A 22,665-nucleotide genomic window follows, 5' to 3' on the forward strand; every position below is an offset into this window, starting at 1 on the left:
TCCGCAAAAGCAACTGCTTTTGCGGAAAAATTTGCCAGACTAGATGCAGCCCTGGGGTGGGCGGGGAAGGGGAGGGGAAAGAGGACATATTGGGGAAGGCATGGCAGAGCACCCAAATAGAATAGAAGAAGGGGAGAGGTGGTCTGGAGGAAGCTATTGTGTATTTGATTTATCTTGTCTAGATAGTTTGCAGGGTCTCTAAGCAAGCTCCAGATGTCCTCTAGGTGCTGCCATAGTACAAACCATAGCCTTTTAGAAATTACTTGTATGGCAGAGTTCTGGCTGTGCTCCATGGGTCTTCCACTACAGGCAGATAATATTAGTATCGGAGACTCACCGTGGTCCTATACCCAACCCCTGTCTCTTTACAGGAGGCAGGGTCCGTTGCTTAGTGAGCCATACTGATTACAGTCCATGGTTTTGGGATGAAAACCTGTTGATAGTCCTGGTCTCCCTTCTTGGGACAGGCTCTGTGTTGGTGTGGGGGAAGGTTTGGGGGGGAACCTCAGCCCACCCACTACTCCAGGTTCTGGCCCAGGGGCCCTAAAATAGCAGCAGCCACCAAGGTTGTTTTTCCTTCCCACTTAGCAGCTTTTTTTCCTGGGCCACTTCCCCAAACAGCCCCTCCAAAATGTCTCCCTCTGGTACCTGTTAACCCACTCTCAGCTCACGCACAGCTTCTTCTTGTTCCTCCCTTTCTCCTCTAGTCCATCACTCTTTGTCTTCCCTGTCTCCTTACCTAATGGAGGCCTTTTAAAGCAACTCCACTAGCTGTAATTGGCTGCAGAAGTTGAATGACTTGCCTGATGGAGCACTCTAGTTAATTAGCCCCAGGTGTTTTCCTGCCTTCATTTTATTGCAGCAGGCTCTAGGGCTGTGTCTATACTGGCGCAATCTTGCTCAAAAACAGCCACTCTTGTGCAAAAACTTTCTGCCTGTCTACACTGGCCATGTGTTCTTGTGCAAGTAAACTGATGTTCTAATGTATGAAATCAGGGCTTCTTGTGCCAGAATGCTGATGCTCTCGCTCAGGAATAAGCCCTTTTGCACAACTGTTCTTGCGCAAGAGATCAGTGTAGACAGGCAACATGAATTTCTTGCGCAAGAAAGTTCTTTGGTTAAAATGGCCATCAGAGCTTTCTTGCGCAAGACAGCGTCCACACTGCCATGGATGCTCTTACGCAAAAGCACATCTCTTGCGGAAAAGCACATGCCAGTGTAGGTGCTCTCTTCTGGAAGAGTTTTTGCACAAGAACTCTTCCGCAAAAGAGTTTTTGCGTAAGAATGCGCCAGTGTAGACGTAGCCATGTAGTTTACTCTGGAAAGAGAAAACCACTTATCCAGTACCCTATATATCTGTCTTCTACCAGAGTGTGTCAGGCTGCTGGCTTAGGTCTGTCACACTTAATACAAGGAAATGATGTGCTTTGTAGAAAGACAGCCCTCTACTTCTTACACTGAAAGTTGTGTTGCAGTCAACTCCAGCTTTCTCTCTTGAAATCAATTCCTAAGCATAATCAGAAAAATCACACACAAAAATTACACAATGGAAATGCACTCATTTAATGGCAAAAGAGGACTTAGTTGTCATTGTCAATGAATTCTAGCAATTGGACTGCTCTCACACAGACGTTTTCCTAGTACTTAGTGGTTTTCGTGGGCACAGAGAAGGCTTTACAGGTGTAGAACAGCAGATAAGCTGCAGCAGACTGTACTGAGGATTGTGGAATCTCGCTGACCTGGGCATCATCAAAGCTGTACCAGTTCTGGGTGAGCGTGTGCTTGCAGAATGCCGTATAATGGCCCCCATCCAGATAACCAAAATGGTTCTACAACAGCAACATTCGGAGAGAAAGAGAGAGATTCCCTTTCAAATTTAACAGACGTAAAGCTAGAATCTGATGATCATTTTAATTTGCACTGAGCTGTTAAGCTGAAGAAAAAAATAAAATTCCAGTTTCTCTTTACCCAAAAGAAACACTTGAAATAGGTAGAGCTCTGGGCCAGGATGAACAAGCAAATGCTGCCTGGCCAATAATTACATTTGTTGCACAGGGTATGTTTACACTACAGGACAAAGCATCTATCTATTTACTTTGATCTGCTTAGGTTTAAGTACCCATTCTTCAGCTACTTAATGATGCCCTGTTTCTCACCCCTTCCTTTTTCCTTTTTTTCTTTTTGTCCCCCCCTCTTCTCCCTCTCCTATTTATTTCGAGTTTTCATATCCCCTACTCATAACTCCAGTCATCTGAAGAAGTGGGCTGTGCCCATGAAAGCTCATGATACTATCTACATGTTTTGTTAGTGTATAAAGTGCTACCAGACCATTTGTTGTTGTTTTCTGTAACAGACTAACTCAGCTATCCCCTGAAGCTAACTTCAGTTACGTTAATTGCATAGTGAAGTAGCTTGGCTTTTGGAACTGTCTACACTGAAGGAAGTCAAAGGGAGAACACGCTTCCTTCAACTTCCCTTACTCCTTGTGAAAGCAGGACTACCAGCATCGACTGGAGTGCCCCTCTCACTTCGAATTAGCTGTCTTAACTAGACCGCTAATTCGTACTCTGGAAGATCGACAGCGGCAGCTTGGATCTTCCACTATAGTGTAGACATACCCTTACAGACTAGTTAGTGGCCTTGACCTGGCAAATCCATCTCCCAGCAAAACTCAGGTGGAAGCACTTTCAAACAGTCAGGAAAAGAAAGAGGGTCTTTGAATAAAGGGCATTTACTACACAGCCTGCATCAACTGTTGGACAAAAAAGTGCAATTAGCTTGAAGGGATTGCTGACCGGTTCTCTGTCAGTGTTTGCCCAGTATTGTATTATTTCACCATGGGTAGGCACAGTAGGCCCCAGTAGGCTGGAGTAGCCCCTTCCCATATCAAGTGGGAGGTCTATTCTAGCCCAGCCGGGCCACCGGTTAACCAGTTACCCTGGTAAGCATGCCAGCAAGGGTGATGCTTACCAGGTAACCAAGGATACGTCTACACAGCAACATTATTTTGAAATAACTAGCATTATTTAAAAATTACTTAGTCCACGTCTACACAACAGGCAGTTATTTCGAAATAATGTCAAAATACTGTCAAGCTGGAGGACTTCTTACTCCGACTCCTGTAACCCTCATTGTACGAGGAGTAAGGGAAGTCAGAGGAAGAGTGCACTGTTTTTAAATAAGTGCTGTGTAGATGCTCCCTATTTTGAAATAAGCTGTGCAATTGATGTAGCTCAATTTGTGTAGCTTATTTTGAGTTAAGCCCTGCTGTGTAGACACACCCCAAGTAACTGGTTGACCCTTAACATTCCTACTTGCAAGACACAAGTTCTGTCTACACAGGAATGCCCTGTGGGGCATTGCATAATAATACAATAGTACTGCATCCATGTAATAAAATAATTTGATACTACTTGTACAGTGACATCAAACATGTGTTCATCTTTGTGCAAAGCTATAACATAGTTATAAAGCAGTAGCACTTAAAGAGCAGTTTGGCCTCATGTACACAGGCAAGATGAAGTCATGTTATAACAAGGCTGGGGACTAGCGTCTTATATTCCACATTGCCAGACACTCGAATTGTGTCTTTGTACAGGCCTGTAATTATAATTGAATCCTGAAAACCAAAGAACATTTACGCTATTTTCATTCGTGGTACCCGGCCATCTTCCACTAGCCAGTGAAAAATGAGCTAGTTTGATCAGTAATACTTTAGGTGAGGAGACCTCTCCTAACTCTGAAATGGCAGCTCTGTGTAAATAAGTGACGGTTGAAGCTGTAACTCTTTCCTCCATCCCCATTCTGTAAACTTTGGGGCTACGTCTAGATTGCATCCCTTTTTCGTAAAAGGGATGCAAATTAGACGTATCGCAATTGCTAATGAAGTGGGGATTTAAATCTCCCCCGCTTCATTAGCATAAAAATGGCTGCCGCTTTTTTTTGGCTCAGAGTTTTGCCGGAAAAAAGCGCCAGTCTAGACGCAGATCTTTCGGAAAATAAAGCCTTTTCCGAAAGATCGCTTATCCCTTATTTACGAAAAAGGGATGCAATCTAGACGTAGCCTGGGTGCTAAGGCAGTTGCCTGCTCATTTTCTTAGGACAAAGATCAAACACTGATTTCATTCAAATAAACATTCATAGTAGGGATATGAACAGTTAACCAGTAAGCCTCACCCTTAATGGGTGAGGCTTACCTGTTAAGGTCAACTGGTGGGGCTGGAACAGCTCCATGCCTGCCGTGAGCACGGAGCTGCTCCAGCCTTGTAGGGGGTCCACTGTACACAGGGGCTGCTCTGATCGGGACACCGTTCCAGCCAAGCCCAGAGGCAGCCCCCCTCCCTTTAATTGGTTAGCCAATTAATATGTTTAACCAGTTAACCAATTAAATGGGATTTTACATCCCTAATTCATAATATTACAAATAAAGCAGGGCTAGAACTTTGCATCCAACTTACCACCACAGCACACAAGTTGTATTTTGGATTCTTCCGAAAGAGTGGATAAATATAAGGAGAAAGGTCCAAGTTGCTTAGTGGATAGTAGATGTTAGTTCCCAGTTTCCTTTTGTAACTGCCTTGACAGTCAAACCTGAAAAAAAAATTGTTTTGAGACAGTATTTTCCACTATAAATGCTTTCAGTTGTTGCAATACTGTATTTTTACCTGACTTCACATGGGCACAGGGAGAAATAGATACCACCCGTACAGCTCTTTGATATGTAAAGTCCTATATTAATGCTAAGAATTACAAGTGGGTAGAAAATTACTATCCCCAACAAAGATTAAATAAATACCCTGCAAGTGACATTTGCAATAAGAACAAATGGGTTCTTGCTTTGTGAAATTTTCTTTTTTTAGACTATAAGTATGTGTTGGGAGTGCAGAGTCAGAAGACGCATGCTGCAAAAAGGAAGCTAAATCCATTTGTGGCCCTACAGATGATTCTGGCCATTGTGGTACGGACCGTGCCAGCGTAACTACTCGCTCAGCAGCTACTGAGACCCAAAGGAATGAGATGGATACTCATTCCATGGAAGGAGTAGGAAATGACCACTTTTTAAAAACAGCATTGATACATGATCAGACTTAGGCTATGTCTAGAGTAGACTATGTAGAATTTTCAAAAGAGGATATGCAAATTCCACAGGAATTTGCATATCTTCCAATCTCACTTTCTAAAGAGGATCTTTCAAAAGTGAAAGTAGTCTGGATGCATTTTTTTTCGGAAAAAAAACCCCTTTTCCGAAAAAAAAACCTCTCTTAGTTAACAAAAGAGGTTTATGTGGGTTTTTCAAAAAAGGTGGGGGGTTTTTCCCTGAAAAAAACGCATCCAGGCTACTTTCACTTTTGAAAGATCCTCTTTCGAAAGTGAGATCGGAAGAAGATATGCAAATTCTTGCTGAATTTGCAAATCCTCTTTTGAAAAAAAACATAGTTTAGATGTGCCCTTAGCAAGGAATGCTGGGCATAGAAATAATCCAACTGTATTTGTAGCCTGCATTTGCAAATTCCTTTTTTTTCCTCACCCACTTGCAATATTGAGGGCAAAGTGGCTATGAGACATACAATTTTAAAATATTAGACAAATGCAATTGTCGATTCTCTCGCCCCGCCCTCCCCCCGTTTGGTGAAGGAGTGCGTGGAGGAATAATGCTCTACCTGCAGAACACTGTTTTCTGGTTTTGTCCCTCACAATAGCTAGTAGTTCTGTAAGTGGCTATCAGAGCTAGCATGATCTGTGCTCCGAAATTCCATTCATCAGTGTGATACAATTTTATAACAACCATCCTTTGTCCTTCATTAATTTCACAATTCCATCGCTTTCCCCTCTGTGACCAATCCCTCCCCTTTCAGAATTGCCTCTCTTGCAGAAGGAGAAGCAGTACAGAAATACACTGAGTGCCATTTGATGGACTGGATAAAGTAACACATTCTCCGGGTTTATCAGGAGTCCAACTCACATGCTTTTCCAGTTTTGTAACTATCCAGATGCTGTGTGTGCAAAAAGACAGCATGTGATGAGTTTCCCTACCCTCTTAATGCAAGTGACTGTCCTATGTCTCATGTAAATCAGAGATGCAGCTGTCCTACCAGATGCAATCTGTACCTCTTTAAGTGAAAAATAACCATCTTTGGTGCCTTTCCTATGTTGGCTTTTACTGCAGCATCTTGTTTAGTTTCACAAAAGGAGCAATGAATTTGATTGTTCCAGGTCAGTGTGTCTTGTTGGAAGAAACATTCAAGGCAGTCCTGTGGAGGGAAAATGTGTTCGATAAAACAAATGCCATAACTACTTCTAGAGAAGTGAATTTCAGACCATTAAGCTGGGTTAGAGAGGGTCTCTCAAGAAGCCTGGTTGCGGAGGTCATCTTGTGCAGCATTTGTACACAGCAGAGGAAAGTTTGTCTCATGATTCAATTAGGTTGTGACTTTGAGTGTGTACGGCCCAGGCAAAGAGAGCAGTAGCCCCAGTGCCCAGCAACTCAAAAGGACCTGGTGCTCCTGACTGCTGCCACTACCACAGAAGTGGTGGCAGCCAAGCCCTAGAGCTTTTAAATCACTGCTGGAGCCCTCCATGGGCCGCTCTGGGCGGCTCTGAGGGCTAGCTGGTGGGGGAAGGAACTGCTGCATGCACCAGGTAGTGCTGAGGGCTGGAGCAAAATGGGGGGGGGGGAGTTGAGGTTAAGCCCTGAAGTGAGGAGCTGCCAGATGGTAGCAGTGGGCAAAGTTCCAGCATAGGGAAGCAAAAAAGGGTAACAGTTAACCCAATGGAATGAGCCACCTGCCCTGTTTGCAAAAACTGGGGAGACAAAGGAGCTTCCACACTTAGGAGAAAGTGTTCAGACACAGAAAATGATGAAGTCCTCAGCTACTTATGATTCACAGTTAGGGAGAAGCAACACTAGAGACAAGAAAGTAAAAATGTGCCCAATTAAAGCATGCCTTTTTAGTCAACTCTCAGTAGGGGTTAAACATGGCCGTGCCCTTCTTCAGCCGTTTTCCTGTTACTGTGACCTACCCTTGCTTGTTGCTGCCCCAACCTAATTCATTGTTACAGAGAGCGGAATAGGAGCTCCCTTCTCAGGGTGTCCTTAGTATTTATGGGGCCCTTTGCATTACAATTAAACCGGTGTCCCTATGCCCAATGGCTGCTGGAGAGGATGATTTTTAGAGATGTGACTATAATCTTCATCAACAGACTAATGAAATATTTTTTAAACACATTTTAATCTAAGATCCTGTAAATTAGCACAGTGAATTCAAAAACTGACAGGCTGCGTCTAGATTGGCATGATTTTCCGGAAATGCTTTTAACGGAAAAGTTATCCGTTAAAAGCATTTTCGGAACAGAGCATCTAGATTGGCACGGACTCTTTTCCGCAAAAGCACTTTTTGCAGAAAAGCATCCGTGCCAATCTAGATGCGCTTTTCCGCAAAAAAGCCCCGATCACCATTTTCACGATCGGGGCTTTTTTGTGCAAAACAAATCTGAGCTGTCTACACTGGTCCTTTTGCGCAAAAGTGACTTTTGCCTGAACGGGAGCAGAATAGTATTTCCGCAAGAAGCACTGATTTCTTACAGTAGGAAGTCAGTGCTTTTGTGGAAATTCAAGCGGCCAGTGTAGACAGCTGGCAAGTTTTTCCGGAAAAGCGGCTGATTTTCCGGAAAAACTGGCCAGTCTAGACACAACCACAGTCTTTACCTGGGGTTGGAACTGCCTGTTAAATGGTTTCATTACCTCTTGTCTGCTAATAGGTCTAGCGGGCTTTTTCACTTTTAAGTTAACTAGATCCTCTCTGAAGGAAGCAGAGCCACAGAACAGAGATAGGAAGAGGAAGGTTGTTGGACATTAGGACCCAGTCGTGCCCCAGATTTTCAGGTGCCCTGTATGTGTTCTGCATATGGGTAAGAACTGGCTCTGCTCCCTTGATCCACTTGTCATAATGCTCCATTAAACTGGCAGAAAGGTGCTCGCACACAACAGTGATTGGCTTTTTCTTTTAAAAGGCCTCTAATGTTGGGCTCGGGACAATTTTCAGATGCTCAGACAGGTAAAAACACAGGCGGTTCACTGGACAAGAGATGTCGAACTTTCTGTGGCAAAGGCAAAGCAATGAAGCATTAGTGAGGATGCTGCAGTTCATTTTGTCAACATAACTGGCCTCCCTTGGTATCCCACAATGCCCCCCGGGACTGCTCTGCTCATTGTTTTCAACTCAGCTGCCCAGCAGGCATGTGCTCCTCCCCATCAATGCACCAGGAAGCAATAACACTTCTGAACCTGGAGAGCCCCCAGAGGCTGCTGAGGGAGATCCGGGAGGGAATGACAGAACTAGTAAATAGGGGCTGAGGGGAGGCATAAGGGTCATCTAGTGCATGCAGGCTGTGTCATGCCTCATCAGTTGTCACAACATAGCATCCCTAGCTGAACGATACTTCCCACATTGGCCTTATACAAACAAGCCATGGGCTATAATTCTTCGCCTTTAAAGGGGCATAATTAGAATTTGCTTGGCAGGATTTAGCAGGAGAAATGATCAGGTATAAACCAACCATAATCTACCAGGAAGCAAACAATAATCAACACACTTAGACAAATAAAATCACAATTCAAAAGGTAAAAAAACAGATCTTACAATCTGCCCCTCCATCCATCCACCCCCACCTCATGGCTGTTTTGCTTATATAAAGGCCAAAGAAAGGCTGGCTTCTGCTCATACTGAGTCAGACGTGATGATGGTAATTCAAGTGCTTCCATGGTAAATTCATCCTTTGTTTACTTTTGAGTGACTTTTATTTACCAGTGAGAGAGGTGGCTGTTTATTTAGCCACAGTTCTCACTGGGAATGGAAAACCAGCAGGATCCCTTTTTATTTTTATAAATAGAAATGCAGTGTTATGTCTTTCTACATATGCTTTATGCCATTAAGTAATAGAAGTATCCATATTTATGTTACGGTTCTTTTCAGCCCCTTTTTTTCCAATACCTCTCAATGAGGTTACTTAAAGTTTATATGGGAGGATACTATAGGCTTGTGTGAAAATTAATTTAGCATCTAAAAGAATCATAACTATTTTTTATTGCCTACGTACTGCACCAAGAGGCAAAAATAAAATGCATTATCATTACTGTATGATATCCTAACGCATGTCATCGTAAAAACCAATAGGGGGCGCACATACGCTTGCTTGCCTAAGGAACTAAAATGGCTCACTAAAGCTCTGTGAGCGAGGGAGCTATCAGCTATACCAGGCCCCCAGGCAAGGTGGGAGGCTCCATACTCTGAGAAGGGACAAGGCCAAGGACAGCCGACCCTCCGTGCCACCCAGACTGCAGCGCCACCCCTCCCAGCACTGCCTGGAGCACGCCATGCAGCACCCTTACCTCTCCAGTCATCCAGAAGAACTGCCCAGAGCATGTTGCACAGGCAATATAAAAGGCTAAGGATTTGGGCACTGCCGAAAACCTGGGCTCCTTTGAATCACCAGGCCCCAGGACAACTTCCCCCTTTACCCTCCCTGTGGGCCTGTCTCTGAGTGTACTTTGAACACAAAGCAACTGACATTGAGTATGTTTCCCTCTAAGGGAGGCATTTTGATAAGTGAGAATTTGAGAGAAAAAGCCTCTTTGGTGTGTTCTTTACAATACAAAATAAAATAGACATTTCTCTGGCCATCCTCACCCCACAATAATCCAAGGGCATGTCTAAGCATCCCCACCTGAACTAGCAAAAGAACAATACAAGTCGGAGCTAGCATCTCCTCTAAACCTAAGGCCAATTCTTTCCTGAAAAGATGATGATGTCCTGGAACTGGTGTGTGCTGGGAACATGTTTCCTTAAGAGTCTGTTTACGTAAACACCTTCCACCCCCTGTACTGAGCAAAGACACCAGATGCTGGGAGGGGCTACTAGAAGTCCTACCTGTAGAGAGCATGCACTCTCAGAAGGGATGGGAAGAGAGAGAACTGTAAAAACCTCATTCTTATCGGTGGTGGTCTGGCACTCCAGGCATGTAATGTCATAATTAAGCTGTCCCTCAAATAGCTGGGTGATGATTGATGTTTCACTGCCTGTTCTCCTATCTTCCCTTGAAGTGGATGTGTTCCCATAGCATCTTCTTTTGTATGACTGCACGAAAAAAACCCAACAAACTACTGACACCAACTGTCACAAAACCATCCAAACAGACTTTGTATGGGGCTGTCAAGAAAGCACACGTGTTCTCAGTTGGCAGTAAAAACACATTATTTATAATCTGGTATTTATTCTGCTTCTTTATAACACATGTATGTGTTCTATAATTTACAACTAGGGCCCTGGTTGAGTAATGAGATGTGGTTCATGCATAATAGCATCCCTGACAAGTTCACTCTGACTCCTGGGGAGAAATTCGTTCTTATTTGTTAGAATTCAGTTAACAAATTCCTGTGTTTTCATGAGTTTTAGCATGAAGTTGCCTGAAAATCCAAATCAGAAGTTTATTAGTCATCGCTTGTAAAAAAAAAAAAAAGACGTCAGTCATTCATTCAGAAGCAGAAGCTAGATCAGTCACAGCACACAAATAATGAACAGTTGATGTGAACAACTAAAGCCCTTATACACAGAAAGTTATTCTTCAGAACTTCCAGCAAATACTTACAGAGGAGAAACTACCTTCCTGAAAGGAGCTCTGGATTGTAAAGGACGAGCTAATCAAGAAAGGGGGGAATGTTTGTAATGAATACAATTTGTAATGTATGGTGCAGTCATCTCCACTTAGCAGCACCGGCAACCATCAGCCTATTGCAGGCTGAAGCCTTTTTGTGGCCAGCTTGTAAGCATGTGCTTAACACTGTACACTGAGTAGTTCCACTGACATCAAGAGGGCTACTTATGGTGCATAAAGCTGAGAAATTTCCTATGTGTGTGCAGGGTCAGGGCCTTGTTAAGATCTTTTCAGCTTCAGACACATAGGTTACGTCTACACTTCAGGCTTCTTGCACAAGAATTGTTTTGCGCAAGAGTTCTTGTGCTAAAGGTCTACCACAAGAGCGCATCCACACTGCCATGTGTTTTTACGCAAGAGTGTCCATGGAAGTGTGGACGCTCTCTTGCACAAGAAAGCCCTGATGGCCATTTTAGCCATAGGGCTTTCTTGTGCAAGAAATTCATGTTGCCTGTCTACACTGCCCTCTTGTGGAAGAGCTCTTGCGCAAGAAAGCTTATTCCTCACGGGGAGAGGAGTAACTCTTCCGGAAGAAGCCCTGTTTTCCGACGCTGTACTGTAAATTTACTTGCGCAAGAACGCACGTGCAGTGTAGACACTCTGCAAGTTTTTGTACAAGAACGTTTGTTCTTGCGCAAAAAGCCTGCAGTGTAGACATAGCCACAAAGTTTTTGTTTTGGGGTTTTTTTTGTAAAAATTTCAGACACCTCCCCAGTCTCAAGTGCCAACCCCTCTGCCTCTCCCTTCCTTCCAATGGCGTTTCCCTGGGAGGCATATTCTTTTATTTTCTCTGCATGAAGGAACCACTCTCCATTGCTCCTCACAATAGGGTGCAGTATGCAGCACTCCCTTGTTCCACCACCTTCTGGCTTCTACTTTCTCCTGCCAATCCCAGAGCAAACAACAGAAATGCCAATTATAAACTGGAGCTCTAGGGTTGAGCTAACCGAAATGAATCCCTTGCCCAAGCAGCACATATCAGGGATTCAGAGAGTGCCCCAAGTTTTCCAGAAGAGCAGTAACACTCGATGTCACCATGGTACTTTCTAGCTTCTCATTTGCTGTTAGGGTTGCCAGATGGTTTCAACAAAAATACCGGACACACTTGACATTACTTCACAATCTACATTACATCTTATTTAGAAAATACCAGACATTTATATTTTCTCAATTTGTTTCCTGAACAGAAAGCTCAAACACTGGACTGTCTGGTTCAAAACCAGACATCTGGCAACCCTACTTGCTGTCTAAGTGCTGAGATGCCTAAGCCTGGAATTGTAAATAGGGCAAGAAAAATCATCCGATTTTTCCTCTGCAATGATTCTAAAGCCGAGCTTTTGGCACACAGATAACAACTTCTGCGAAAGCACTTGGTGCATTTACAAACCAGAGTGCCTGGCCATTGGCTACATAAGTTAGCATTTGGTATTAATGATTTCAAATAATGTACCGTGTGGCACTTTATATAGCCATGGTAAGCTAGGCCCACTATCGCAAAGACCACCGAACCAAAGAGAGGTGAGAAACCACTGGATAGTGCTCAGGGCAGGTAGGGTGGGGGACTTACTGCTGGGAAAGTGGTTTAAGGAAGCATTTGAAGGAAGTGATGTAGCTACAGAGCTTGACTTGGATGTGGAACAGGAAGCGAATGAAGGAGTTAAAGGTTGCAATGTGTACAGCAGCTGGAGCAAAGAGAGAGGACAATGAGTTTGACAGCAGCATTGTGTACAGTATGGAGGGAGAGAAGAGACACTTTGTATTCCATGCTATGCCATAATGAATGGCAGAAAGGAGACAGAAGTGCCCAGCAGGCCACAACTGCGGTCTCACCTTCTTAAGGGCCTCATGTAGTTCGTTCAGTACATAAATCAGGAACTCTTGTGCATCCTGCTGAGTCTTCACGGTAAAAGCCGGGCACAGGTCACCGATGACTGAACGAAACACCTCTGGTGAGACACACTCAAACTCTCCCAGCCACATATCGGCCATCAAATAGGCAAAGGCGGTAGCCACCTCCCCGTTTTCCCTGAGGGAGAATAAAAGGAAGTTTTAGTTGCAGTACAAAGATATAGTGGCTGGGTTTGACACTAAAATGCAACACCCAGGCTGAATGGGCCAAGGGAGTATGTTGAGGACTCCATAGGCGCAGCCCAGACTCTGTTGGTTGAAGGATCACACTCCCAAGAGGCTATTTCAGTCCATCGTCCAGAAGGACTCTTGGAGTCCTCTGATGCTAAGCACCACTTGAGCAGCATCCGTGAGTAATGCTCCCTATCATCTGGTTCATTAGGAGACTCCAGCCTGTCCTGGTGAATGACTTGGCCTCAGTAATTCATGCTTTGGTCCCTTCTCAGCTGGACTACAGCAGTGCAATATACCTGGGCAGAAAGTCTTCAGAGCTAGAGAAACTCCAGTCAGTACAGACCTCTGCAGCCAGTCTCCTCATTACCCACAAGCACATCCAAACTGCCCTCCGCTGGCTTCCCGTAGAATATCGGATCAAGTGCAAGGACTCAACCCTTCTCATCACAGTGCTCCCCGGCCTGGCCCAGGATACCTGGAAGATTGTCCAAAGCCCTGGGACCCAGCCCGTGGTTGACAACTTCACTCTCTAGGCCAGGCCTGGGCAAAACACCCTTCGCGGCAGGATCCGGCCTGCCAAGCCACTGGATCCGGCCCACAGACGCAGCAGGGAGGCTTGGGCAGACTCCCGTGCTTGCCCTGCCTCCACACACTGCTCAGACCAGCAGCTGCTGGGCCGTTTGGTTTTCACAGACAAACGGGGGAGGGAGCATGTAGGGGGGAGGGAGCAGGTGCTTCACGGCTGCTCCTGCCCCCAGCACAATCCCACAATGGACAGTCTTTGGCCATTGGGAGCTGCTTGTCTGAAAAACAGGCAGCACACGACGTACGACTGCCCCCTCCCCTCAGGCTCTTATTCACAGAGCACATGGCCCCGCAGCCTCACGACAGGCACCAGCCTGAGAAACTAGCTGGACTGCTGGCTGGGAGTCTCACAAGTAAGTTTCCAGGCCAGAGCCTGCCTCTGGCATTCCAACCCCTCCCACCTCCAGCCCTCTGCCCTCCTGCCCCACATAATCCAACCCCCCTTCCACTCCTGAGCCCATACTCCCTCCTGGACACACCACCTCAATCCCCTGCCCCAGATCAAGCACCATACCCCATCACTGCCTTCTGCACCCCTGTCTTCTGCCTCCTTCACCCAAACTTTGTCCCAGACCTCACAGGCCCTCGTGCACCCAAATCTCTTACCCCAGGGGTGGGCAAGACAGCCTCCTTGGGCTGGATCCAGCCCAGCAAGCTGGCTGATCTGGCTTGCGGTCGCCCTGCTGCTTCCCCACCCCCAGGCCAATCGAGATCTGGGGACAGGGGAACGTGCAGTCTCCTCCTCTCCAGGGGTGTGTGGCACCAGACGGAACTGCCAGCTGTTCAAAACTGCTGGTGGTTCCCTCTAGGCACCGCGCACCCCTGGCAGGGTGGAAGCAGGGGGCGAGAGACTTCACATGCTCCCAGGTCCTGACTGGCCTGGGGGCGGGGCAAACACACAAAGTCTCCCGCTGCCACCAGGGACACACAGCTGGTGGTTCCCTCTAGGCACTGGAGAGCAGGGGGACAAAGACTTCACATGCTCCTCTGCTCCCAGGCCAATCAGGGTCTGTGGGCGGGGGACCATGGGAAGCCTCCTGGCCCCGCCTCTTCTACCTGAGGCGACGCCCCTTCTGGGGTGGCCCATGACCACTTCAGAAATTTGTGAAGTGGCCCCCCTTCAAAAATTATTGCCCACCCCTGCTCTGGGCACAGCAGACTCTCCACACAAAGGGAAAGTTTTGCTGTGCAAGAGACATCACTTTTCCAGGGGCCAGTCTAACACTGTGGAACAAACTCCCCCAGGAAGTAAGAATTAGCAAACCAACCAACCGTCTCCAGCAAAGACACAAGTAAGTAAATAATCAGAACCCAACACATTGTACACACCTCACTCCCATGGAGGGATGGAGTGAACCAAGGGGTGACACAGAAAGGGGGTATGATATAAGAACCCAGTGAGAACAGAAAAAGAGGGAATTCAGAGAGAAGCCAAAAGATGAACATTAGCTAGGAAGAGCAGGGTGAGGAAGTGGCCAAGATGGTGCATGGGAGGGGGACATCAGAACAAAGCATCCTACTTCTGCTTTCCTTATGCAGACGAGTTTCTGTGCTTTAAATGCCAGGCTCCAGCTGAAACTTCATTGCTTTTAAAGAGACTTGAAATACAGAGATAGAAAAACAAGTACTTTGCGAGTCAGCTGTTTGGCACTGGCACAGACTTTGCTCCTATGCACTAGGGCAATGCAAATAATAAGTAGCAAAATAAAATAGATAACAAATAAATCGACTTACTTGTGCAGGGAGGTTACATACTTCCCTGAGAGAAAATACTCCACCAATGGGGATATACTGCAGAGGCATTGCAAAACGGCATTCATGTAGCAAGTGTTGCCCAAATTACGCAGGCCAGTCAGTCCTTGGTATGGTTGGCTAGGGCTTGTCTCATCGTTGGATTCCTCACTAGAATCCTTCAAATGCTCCAGATGCACAGTTTCAGAACTGCATTGTCAACAAGAACAAAACCTGAACTGGTATTTTATACAATCTCATTATCACAGTAAAACTGGCCTCTTCTCTCCAAAAGCCATTTTCAACTGTCAAAGTCCTTGGCACAAGAATATTCAGTCCCAGTCAGAGCAGCGCTTTTTTCTATTTACTCTAATAATAGCATCATGGGTCCACTGATCACTCAGAGTTAAACTGACAAATTCAGAGGAAAAAAACTGGTTACTCACCTTTCGTAACTGTTGTTCGTCGAGCTGGGTTGTTTGTGTCTGTTCCAAACAGGTGCGCCAGCGCGTGCATGGAAGCCAGAAGATTTTTGCCGAGAAGCAACCGTCAGATCAGCGTAGGTGCCCCCTAGAGTGGTGCTGATCTGGCGCTCGATATAGAGCCTGGCTGACTCACCCACCCCCCACTTCCCTCTTGCAGGCTACTCCACTGAGAGAAGGAGAGTGGGTATTGGAATGAACATGAACATCGCATCTCAAAGGACAGTTATGGAAGGCACGTAATGGTTTTTCCTTGTTCAAGTGCTTGTTTGTGTGCATGCCAGTCAGGTGACTCACACGTCTAAGTGTTGTGAGGGGTGGGGGGGTCAGAGCCAGGAGCTGACAGGAGCACTGCCCTGCCAAAGGCGGCATTGTCTCTGGTCACGGAAAACATCTCTCGTGAGTTGGAAACTGAGCAAGAAATGCTGTGGATGTGGCCTAATAGAATGTGCCAAAATTGGCGGAGACAGGACCCAGGCAAGGTTGTAACATTTGAGGATACATGAGCCTATCCAGGAGGAGATCCATGTGATGACTCAGGGTGGCCTTTCATCCTATCCACTACAGCTACAAATAACTGGCCCCATTTCCTAAACAGTCTAGTCCTTTCAATGCAAAAACCCAATGCCCTGCGTACGTCCAGCATGTGGAGTCTCTGTTCCCATGTCCCAGAGTATGGCTTAGGATAGAATATGGAACTGAGAGACCACCTTAAGGAGGAACACCGGGGGAGGCCTTAGCTGTACCTTGTCCTTAAAGAACATGGTATGGGGGGCTCTGAGTTCTGACAATCTCCCGGTCCAGGTTTTAAGCATCAAGAAAGCTACCTTATAGTCGGGACGTAAAATCCCATTTAATTGGTTAACCAGCTAAACATTATGTTTAACCAGTTGACCAATTAAAGGGGGGCAGGCTGAGGAGCGAACTTGTTGGAGCAGTTTCCCCTCTTCAGATGAGGGCTACTCCGGCCAGATGGAGCAGCCCCTGCCTGCAGCAGGGAGGCAGGGCCAGGAAGCCCCTGATTGCAAAGAGCCATATGGAGCGGGAACAGCCCCTTGCCTGAGGTGGATGGGGAGCTGCTCCAGTCCCCACCAGTTAACCAGTAGCCACATGTCCCTTAATTTACCTTTCTGATATGAAAATATACATTCTTTATGTCGAGGGCGGCATATCAGTCTGCTGGATCCTGGGATGTGATAATAGAGGCCCGGGAGAAAGAGAAAGGGGATAGTTTCCCAAAAACTAAAACTATTCTAACTACTAATCACTAAATAACTCTAAACGACAACTATAGGAAACCTATGTGCAGTAACTGGTAGGAGCATGCAACACTAGCAAGTGTGAGGAGTTCCAGCTGCTGTCACCAGCGGGAAGAAGTAACTGGGGGACTGGCAGGTCAACAAGGCTCTACAGCAGGCGCTACGTAGGTACCACTCCACAGAGCACCTAAGCTGATCCGACGGCTGCTGTTCGGCAAAAATCTTCCCGCTTCTGTGCACATGCGTACACAGCCCTGATTGGAATGCACACAAACAAGCACTCGAAGGAGCAGTGCGAGTACTTCCCACCAAATGCATTGGACAGGTCAGCACTGAATGTTGTGCATGTTGTTATATCTGCAAAGTGAACACTTAATTGGGGACCACGCCTTTGCCTAAGTTGTCTCTGTCTTGCTGGACTATTCAATTAGCATGTCAGTGACCCAGCCTCTGCTTGGAAAGGATTCAGATAATTAATTTGCCATTATTGGGTTCACTTGCCATTCTGCTCGACCTTGCAAGCTCTGGTCCTGGAGCTCTCGCTGCCTTCATCAGGAGTTTGCAGAAGACTTGAAGGATCAAGCCCACTGTCTATAGCACTGGGATTTTGAAATACATTTTTAATACCAATTTTTCCCTCTTCTTTGACAACCTAGACAGGTGGACAGACATTCCCAGTCGATTCCAGTGAGGCTTGGCATTGACATTTTATGTCTGGTTTTTGTTTGGTTGCGGGGGAGTGGGTTGTGGTTTTGTTTTGTTTTTTGGTTATGTCTTTTTTGGGGCACCAGTGTTACTATTCACCTACCAGGCACGACTGACTGCATCTTTAGGGGTTGGGCCTGTGTTGGCCTAACAGGTGACAGCACAACTTAGCTTTACCCTCTGTCTGCTTCACATCTCTCCTACCAGCTCAGCCCTTCCCCTGAATTCCACATTCAGCGCCTGGGTCCAGGTTTCTCCCAGGCTTCTTTACACATCGTTCTTTGCCCATCTTCACATGTGGCTCTAGCCTCTGTGGGTTGAGTTAGCTGTGGCTGATCAGGGATAACAGGCAGCAACATGAGTGGAGAGGCAACCCCCAGCATTAATGAGGGAGGTGATGTCAGGGGACATAAGAAGCAACTAAAAGAATCAGAGTTGGTGCAACTTGGCTACAGCTATTTCCATTTTAACCCAGCTAGACACGAGGCACTTCTGTCAACTCAGCCCTCCTCCTTAGGAGGGGACATAGTGTCCCCCAACCCCCACCCCGCTCCACCCAGCACCAGTGGCTGCAGAAGGCAAGCCTTGTTTCTTTCCGTTCTCTCCCAGTCAAACGGGAGGTCAGCTCACACACACACGGTCGAACAGAAGACTCATATTACCTACCTGAGAGGGCGTTTGGGTTGCGATAGGAAGTGCCTAGATCGGATGAAAGGAAACACAGGTCAGCATCAAATACTTGTGGATCTGAAAGCCTGTGAAAAGGAAGGTACCATGTATATAGCCTGTTCTATGGTTGAGGAGAGGAGATACTGGAGAATCTCATTAGAGACAAATCTGGCTTGAGGGGCCACAAAGAAGAACAATGGGGATCACTTGCCTCCAGAGAGAAACAAAGTTCCCTTCAGGTTCAATTCCTACTTTCTATGGCCAGAAGGGCTAGTCTGGTCTCTTGTCTCACACAGGGCATGGCCTTTCCCCAGAATAATCCCTACAGCGTCTCCCTACCGCATCCATGGTGAGGAATCTACCACAGCCCTTCAGAATGACATCAACCGCGAGTGCAGCAGACGGAGGCTGAGCTGGTGGTAACAGAAGCAGCTTGACGCGGACCATTAAAATGCTATGGGGTGAATGCAATGCCCCCCTCAGGGAGGGCTAGGTGCGAAGTCTCACACTTTCACAGCTGGCTAACCAGGGGGAAGTTTCCCAAGCCAGTTAACAGTAAGTTGCTACTTGGTGGATCCCTACACTTAGCGGCACCCAACTTGCCAAGCTCTGACTGTAGGCTCCCTATTAATAGCCAACAGAGTATCCTAGGGCAGTGGTGCACAATCTTTTTTCCACCATGACCCCTATGCCACAGGACCGCCAATGGCCAGGCCCAGCTCCCAGACGGCCGGCTCTATGTGCTTCAGCCCCCAGGAAGACATCTGCTACCGCGACCCACGGGTTGCGCACCACTGTCTTAGGGGAGCTGCTGCATGCCATGTGATGGGGAGCTAACATGGGGCCATTGACTGATGTCTTGGGCTAATATAAGAGGGAGATGATCATTCTCCTCACTCTTTTTACATCCAGCCCTGCAAGGAGCCAAGCTCCCTTAACTCCCATTGACTTGAATGGTAGGGAGGGTGTTTCATAGCTCACAGGCACCCACAGCAGCACCTCGCAGGGCAAGGCTCTCTCCCGTGGGGTGAATGCGTTTGCCAGGGCTGCTTTGCTCGGTCCCCTGTGAAGGACCCTGCCTGCATTTCCCACGTACACTCACCACATCTGCCTCCCAGGCACCTGAAGGCAAGTTTTCAGGAGAGCAGATGGGTTCTCTTGCCCTGCTCTGGGGCCAGGCCACCCTCTCCACACGATGGACCCTCTGTTGATTTGCTGCATTTTCCAGGCCTGAGCCCAGTGTTTGTTAACGGGTGACTGTTACTGCTATAGTTTTACCCTAGGGCACTGTCTGCATTAGCCCTGCAGGCCAGTCACGTTGCAGCTGCTCTGCATCCCCCTTCCATCCTAATCTAACTTAAAGTCAAAGGTTCCCACAATGCTGTGGCAAGCCTCCGTTTTCTCCGAGGAGGCCTGTCTGGAGACTTACACAAGGTCCTACAAGTGCAAGAAAACCAGCAGCTCTCCCTGGTGTCTCCCTTCACTGCCTCTCCCTTTGGGAACGGCTCTGCTTTAGCAGGGTTGAATACAGGGCAACAGCAAAGGAATCTGGGAGCTTGTTTCCCCTGCTTTTGCTCTATCTCCTTGTTCTTCTCCTCCTCCCTCCCTTACCACGTCCCAGCATGTCCTATAGAGTGATCAGGGCCAGACTAAGGCAGCTGCCGAGGCGCCAACTGATGGGGGACACCTGATGGCAGCTGTAAGGGGCGCGCAGCGTCCCTCATAGTTGCCATCAAGTGCTGCGTGCCTGGCTCCCGCAGCACCAGGCCCCCCCCCCCCCCATCCCCGTGGTGCCGGCCAGCAGCGCTCTTCCCCCCATGGCCACAGGGTCCTGCACGGCCAGGCTGGCCCTGAGAGTGACTGATGTATCATTATAATGGCAACATACTAAAACATGGGCTCGTGCAGGGTTTCCCTTCTAGAATGCATTTGCTCTTTGAATGCACAGCTGATGGAAAACCCCCACTGGCTAGCACAGGTCAGACAGGTGAATTTTCCTGCACACACATTTTGTCTGTGTGTGTATCCTCTCTCATTACCTTACCAGTGTTGCTCATATACATTTGTATTTCCCAAAACCATGTGCTGCGTTCCACATGGAAGACTCTTTTTGTCTAGCATGGCTCACATCAAGGAGTCAGAGTAAGTTAGTCTTCTGGCTGGCCGTTGTGTGCGAATTGCAATTTTTTATACTCAGCCTTATGTAATATGAACCCAGATTTTTGTTTGCTTCCAGCCTCCCCAGCACATTTCTCTCTCTGCTCTAACACTGAATCAGGGAGGTTTGACTACATGGGGTCCTCTCCCCAGAATAATGCTATAAACATACAATCTAAAGAAAAGTCCCTCCTCAAGGCAGGACTTTCCTGCACATCATGCACTGCACTCCTGTGGCTCATGGGCACTAGACAGGAAAGGTCCCTTGGCAGTTTACAGAATCAGCTACAAAAGATTTCCCATATTTAGAGCCTCATCCCCCCCAACATACTGTATGGCTACGTCTACACTGGCATGATTTTCCAAAAATGCTTGTAATGGAAAAGTTTTCCGTTAAAAGCATTTTCGGAAAAGCAAGTCAAGATTGGCAGGATGCTTTTCCGCAAAAGCACTTTTTGCGGAAAAGTGTCTGTGGCCAATCTAGACACGGTTTTCCGCAAAAAAGCCCCAATTGCCATTTTTGCGATCGGGGCTTTTTTGCGGAAAACAGTACTATGCTGTTTACACTGGCCCTCTTGCGCTAATGATTTGCACAAGAGGGCTTTTGCCCGAACAGGAGCAGCATAGTATTTCCGCAAGAACACTGACGATCTTACATGAGATCATCAGTGTTCTTGTGGAAATTCAAACGGCCAGTGTAGACAGCTGGCAAGTTTTTCCGCAAAATCAGATGATTTTGCGGAAAAACTTGCCAGTCTAGACACAGCCAAAAGGTTCAGTTCCTCTGATCATCTTGCTCATTGCATTGTTCAGTTCCTTGCTCATATTTCTTCAGCCTTTTAGCCTTTCCCCATGATCATTGCAAGTTGCTCCTATTTTCCTCATTCTTTGTGATGCAAAGGGCCAGGAGGGTTAGAACGGAACGGTAACTTCTCTTGCCCGCTACCACCAGTTTAGTGAGACTTTGAGGCCTTTATAAGGAATCAGCATGGGGGAAGAAAATAAGGAGGAAAAATCTGGGGAATTTTCTAGATCCACCGTGGATCATTAATTTGCAAAATAAAATCAAAAGGCTTCCCAGACATTTCTCTGCGTTCAATTTATGCCCTACAGTTTTTCAGTGTGGTGGAAAAAAACTGACTGCAAAGCAAGGCTCTCCCAGAAGCAGGTCCAGGAACCATGAATATGTAGATTCAAGCGGTGCTTTCAAAACTGCAACGCAAAGCGGGAGACTGACTCATTTTTAAGTTTATTTGTGAAGTAAAAATTAACTTTTCTGAATGGCCCACAGGCAGGCTATTCCCCTCTCTGTTAGCTCAATAGGATAAGAAAAATTGTTGGCCAACAATCAAGACTGATTCCGGTCAGTGGATTTCACAGATAACAGCAGCACCAGCATGTTCATGAATGCTGAACTAGGAAGAGTACCCAAACTGGTTTCTGGACCTCATTCTCCACCATCTCAAGCACAACCATACCCACAACCAAATGCACACTCATTCTTTAAAAAATTCATTGCTGCAGCTCCATTTAAAATGCTCAGATGAATTCCATCTACTCCATTCAATGAATGTCCATCCCCTCCATACAAACTACATTATAAAATGCAGACTCACAGAGAATAAAATATATTGAAATCATCAGGTGCTGATGTTGATGGGGAAGCCATCTCTTGTTACTTCCACTGGCTTTGGGAAGCTCCCTCTTACCCTCTTCTCTTCATTTCACCACCTCTTTTCTTTTGCTTTTCATATAGTCATTTCAGTATTTCATAGCATTTCTAGTACAATTGCCCGAAAGTATGTGCTTCTCCTAAAGCTCTCAGCGTACTTCCCCTACAGTTCCAGTTTGGATTTTTCTGGCATCATAAGACAACATTCTACCTTGTTGCTATGTGATGCTGCTGAGTTCCCATAAATTCCAGTCAAGGTCAAAAAACTGACTGTTGCACATGTCAGTTCACAAGTATCTTGTACAAGTTCTGCAGCTGAAGAATGTTCTGACATTCTATTGGCAGCCATATGTGGATTACACCCAGAGCTATGAGGGTCTTCCCAATAGGCAATAACTAGGCAGAAATTTCCTCTCTTACTCCCTTAATGGGAGCAGAATTGTCCAACTTTACAATGTATCCCTTGTAGAAAGTTAAATGATTTGTATTTAAGATTTCTTACAAAACAGGGATTGTTAAAATTTTTCCATTTGTTTTTAGTCATTTTTTAAAATGAGAATTCCATCAAGTATATTTTTTTCCTTAAGTGTATATTTTAAACTCTTACCATTCG

At 46.4% G+C, this 22,665-nt stretch overlaps 1 protein-coding gene across 3 annotated transcripts; it reads right to left on the minus strand.

Moving 5' to 3' along the window:
- Positions 1-1,539: 1,539 nt before the first annotated feature.
- USP50 (ubiquitin specific peptidase 50) lies at positions 1,540-22,233 on the minus strand. Of its 3 annotated transcripts, none has more exons than XM_025179575.2 (8): positions 22,090-22,233; positions 18,221-18,253; positions 15,112-15,318; positions 12,541-12,736; positions 9,927-10,133; positions 6,109-6,251; positions 4,458-4,590; positions 1,540-1,829 (listed from the first exon to the last, which is right to left on the minus strand). In XM_025179575.2, exons 1-8 carry the CDS (start codon positions 22,101-22,103, stop codon positions 1,638-1,640), a joined length of 1,125 nt encoding a protein of 374 aa, XP_025035360.1. In that variant the 5' UTR covers positions 22,104-22,233; the 3' UTR covers positions 1,540-1,637. The 3 variants fall into 3 exon arrangements, with proteins under 3 accessions (XP_025035360.1, XP_025035361.1, XP_025035359.1); XM_025179576.2 differs by having other exon boundaries at positions 9,981-10,133; positions 21,997-22,233; XM_025179574.2 differs by having other exon boundaries at positions 21,997-22,228.
- Between the last annotated feature and the right edge of the window lie 432 nt (positions 22,234-22,665).

Source organism: Pelodiscus sinensis, chromosome 14, assembly GCF_049634645.1.
Source record: "Pelodiscus sinensis isolate JC-2024 chromosome 14, ASM4963464v1, whole genome shotgun sequence".
In the NCBI taxonomy this organism is placed as follows: domain Eukaryota; kingdom Metazoa; phylum Chordata; order Testudines; family Trionychidae; genus Pelodiscus; species Pelodiscus sinensis.

Bases quoted from the DNA above. Each gene is read 5' to 3' on its own strand.
- USP50 (XM_025179574.2), bottom strand. From the start codon at position 22,049: ATGGCTTCCCCATCAACATCAGCACCTGATGATTTCAATATATTTTAT. The intron at 18,254-21,996 runs GTGAGTCTGCAT...CATCCGATCTAG, and splicing joins TTCAATATATTTTATTCTCT to GCACTTCCTATCGCAACCCA. The intron at 6,252-9,926 runs GTAGGACTTCTA...TTCCCTCCACAG, and splicing joins AGAGTGCATGCTCTCTACAG to GACTGCCTTGAATGTTTCTT.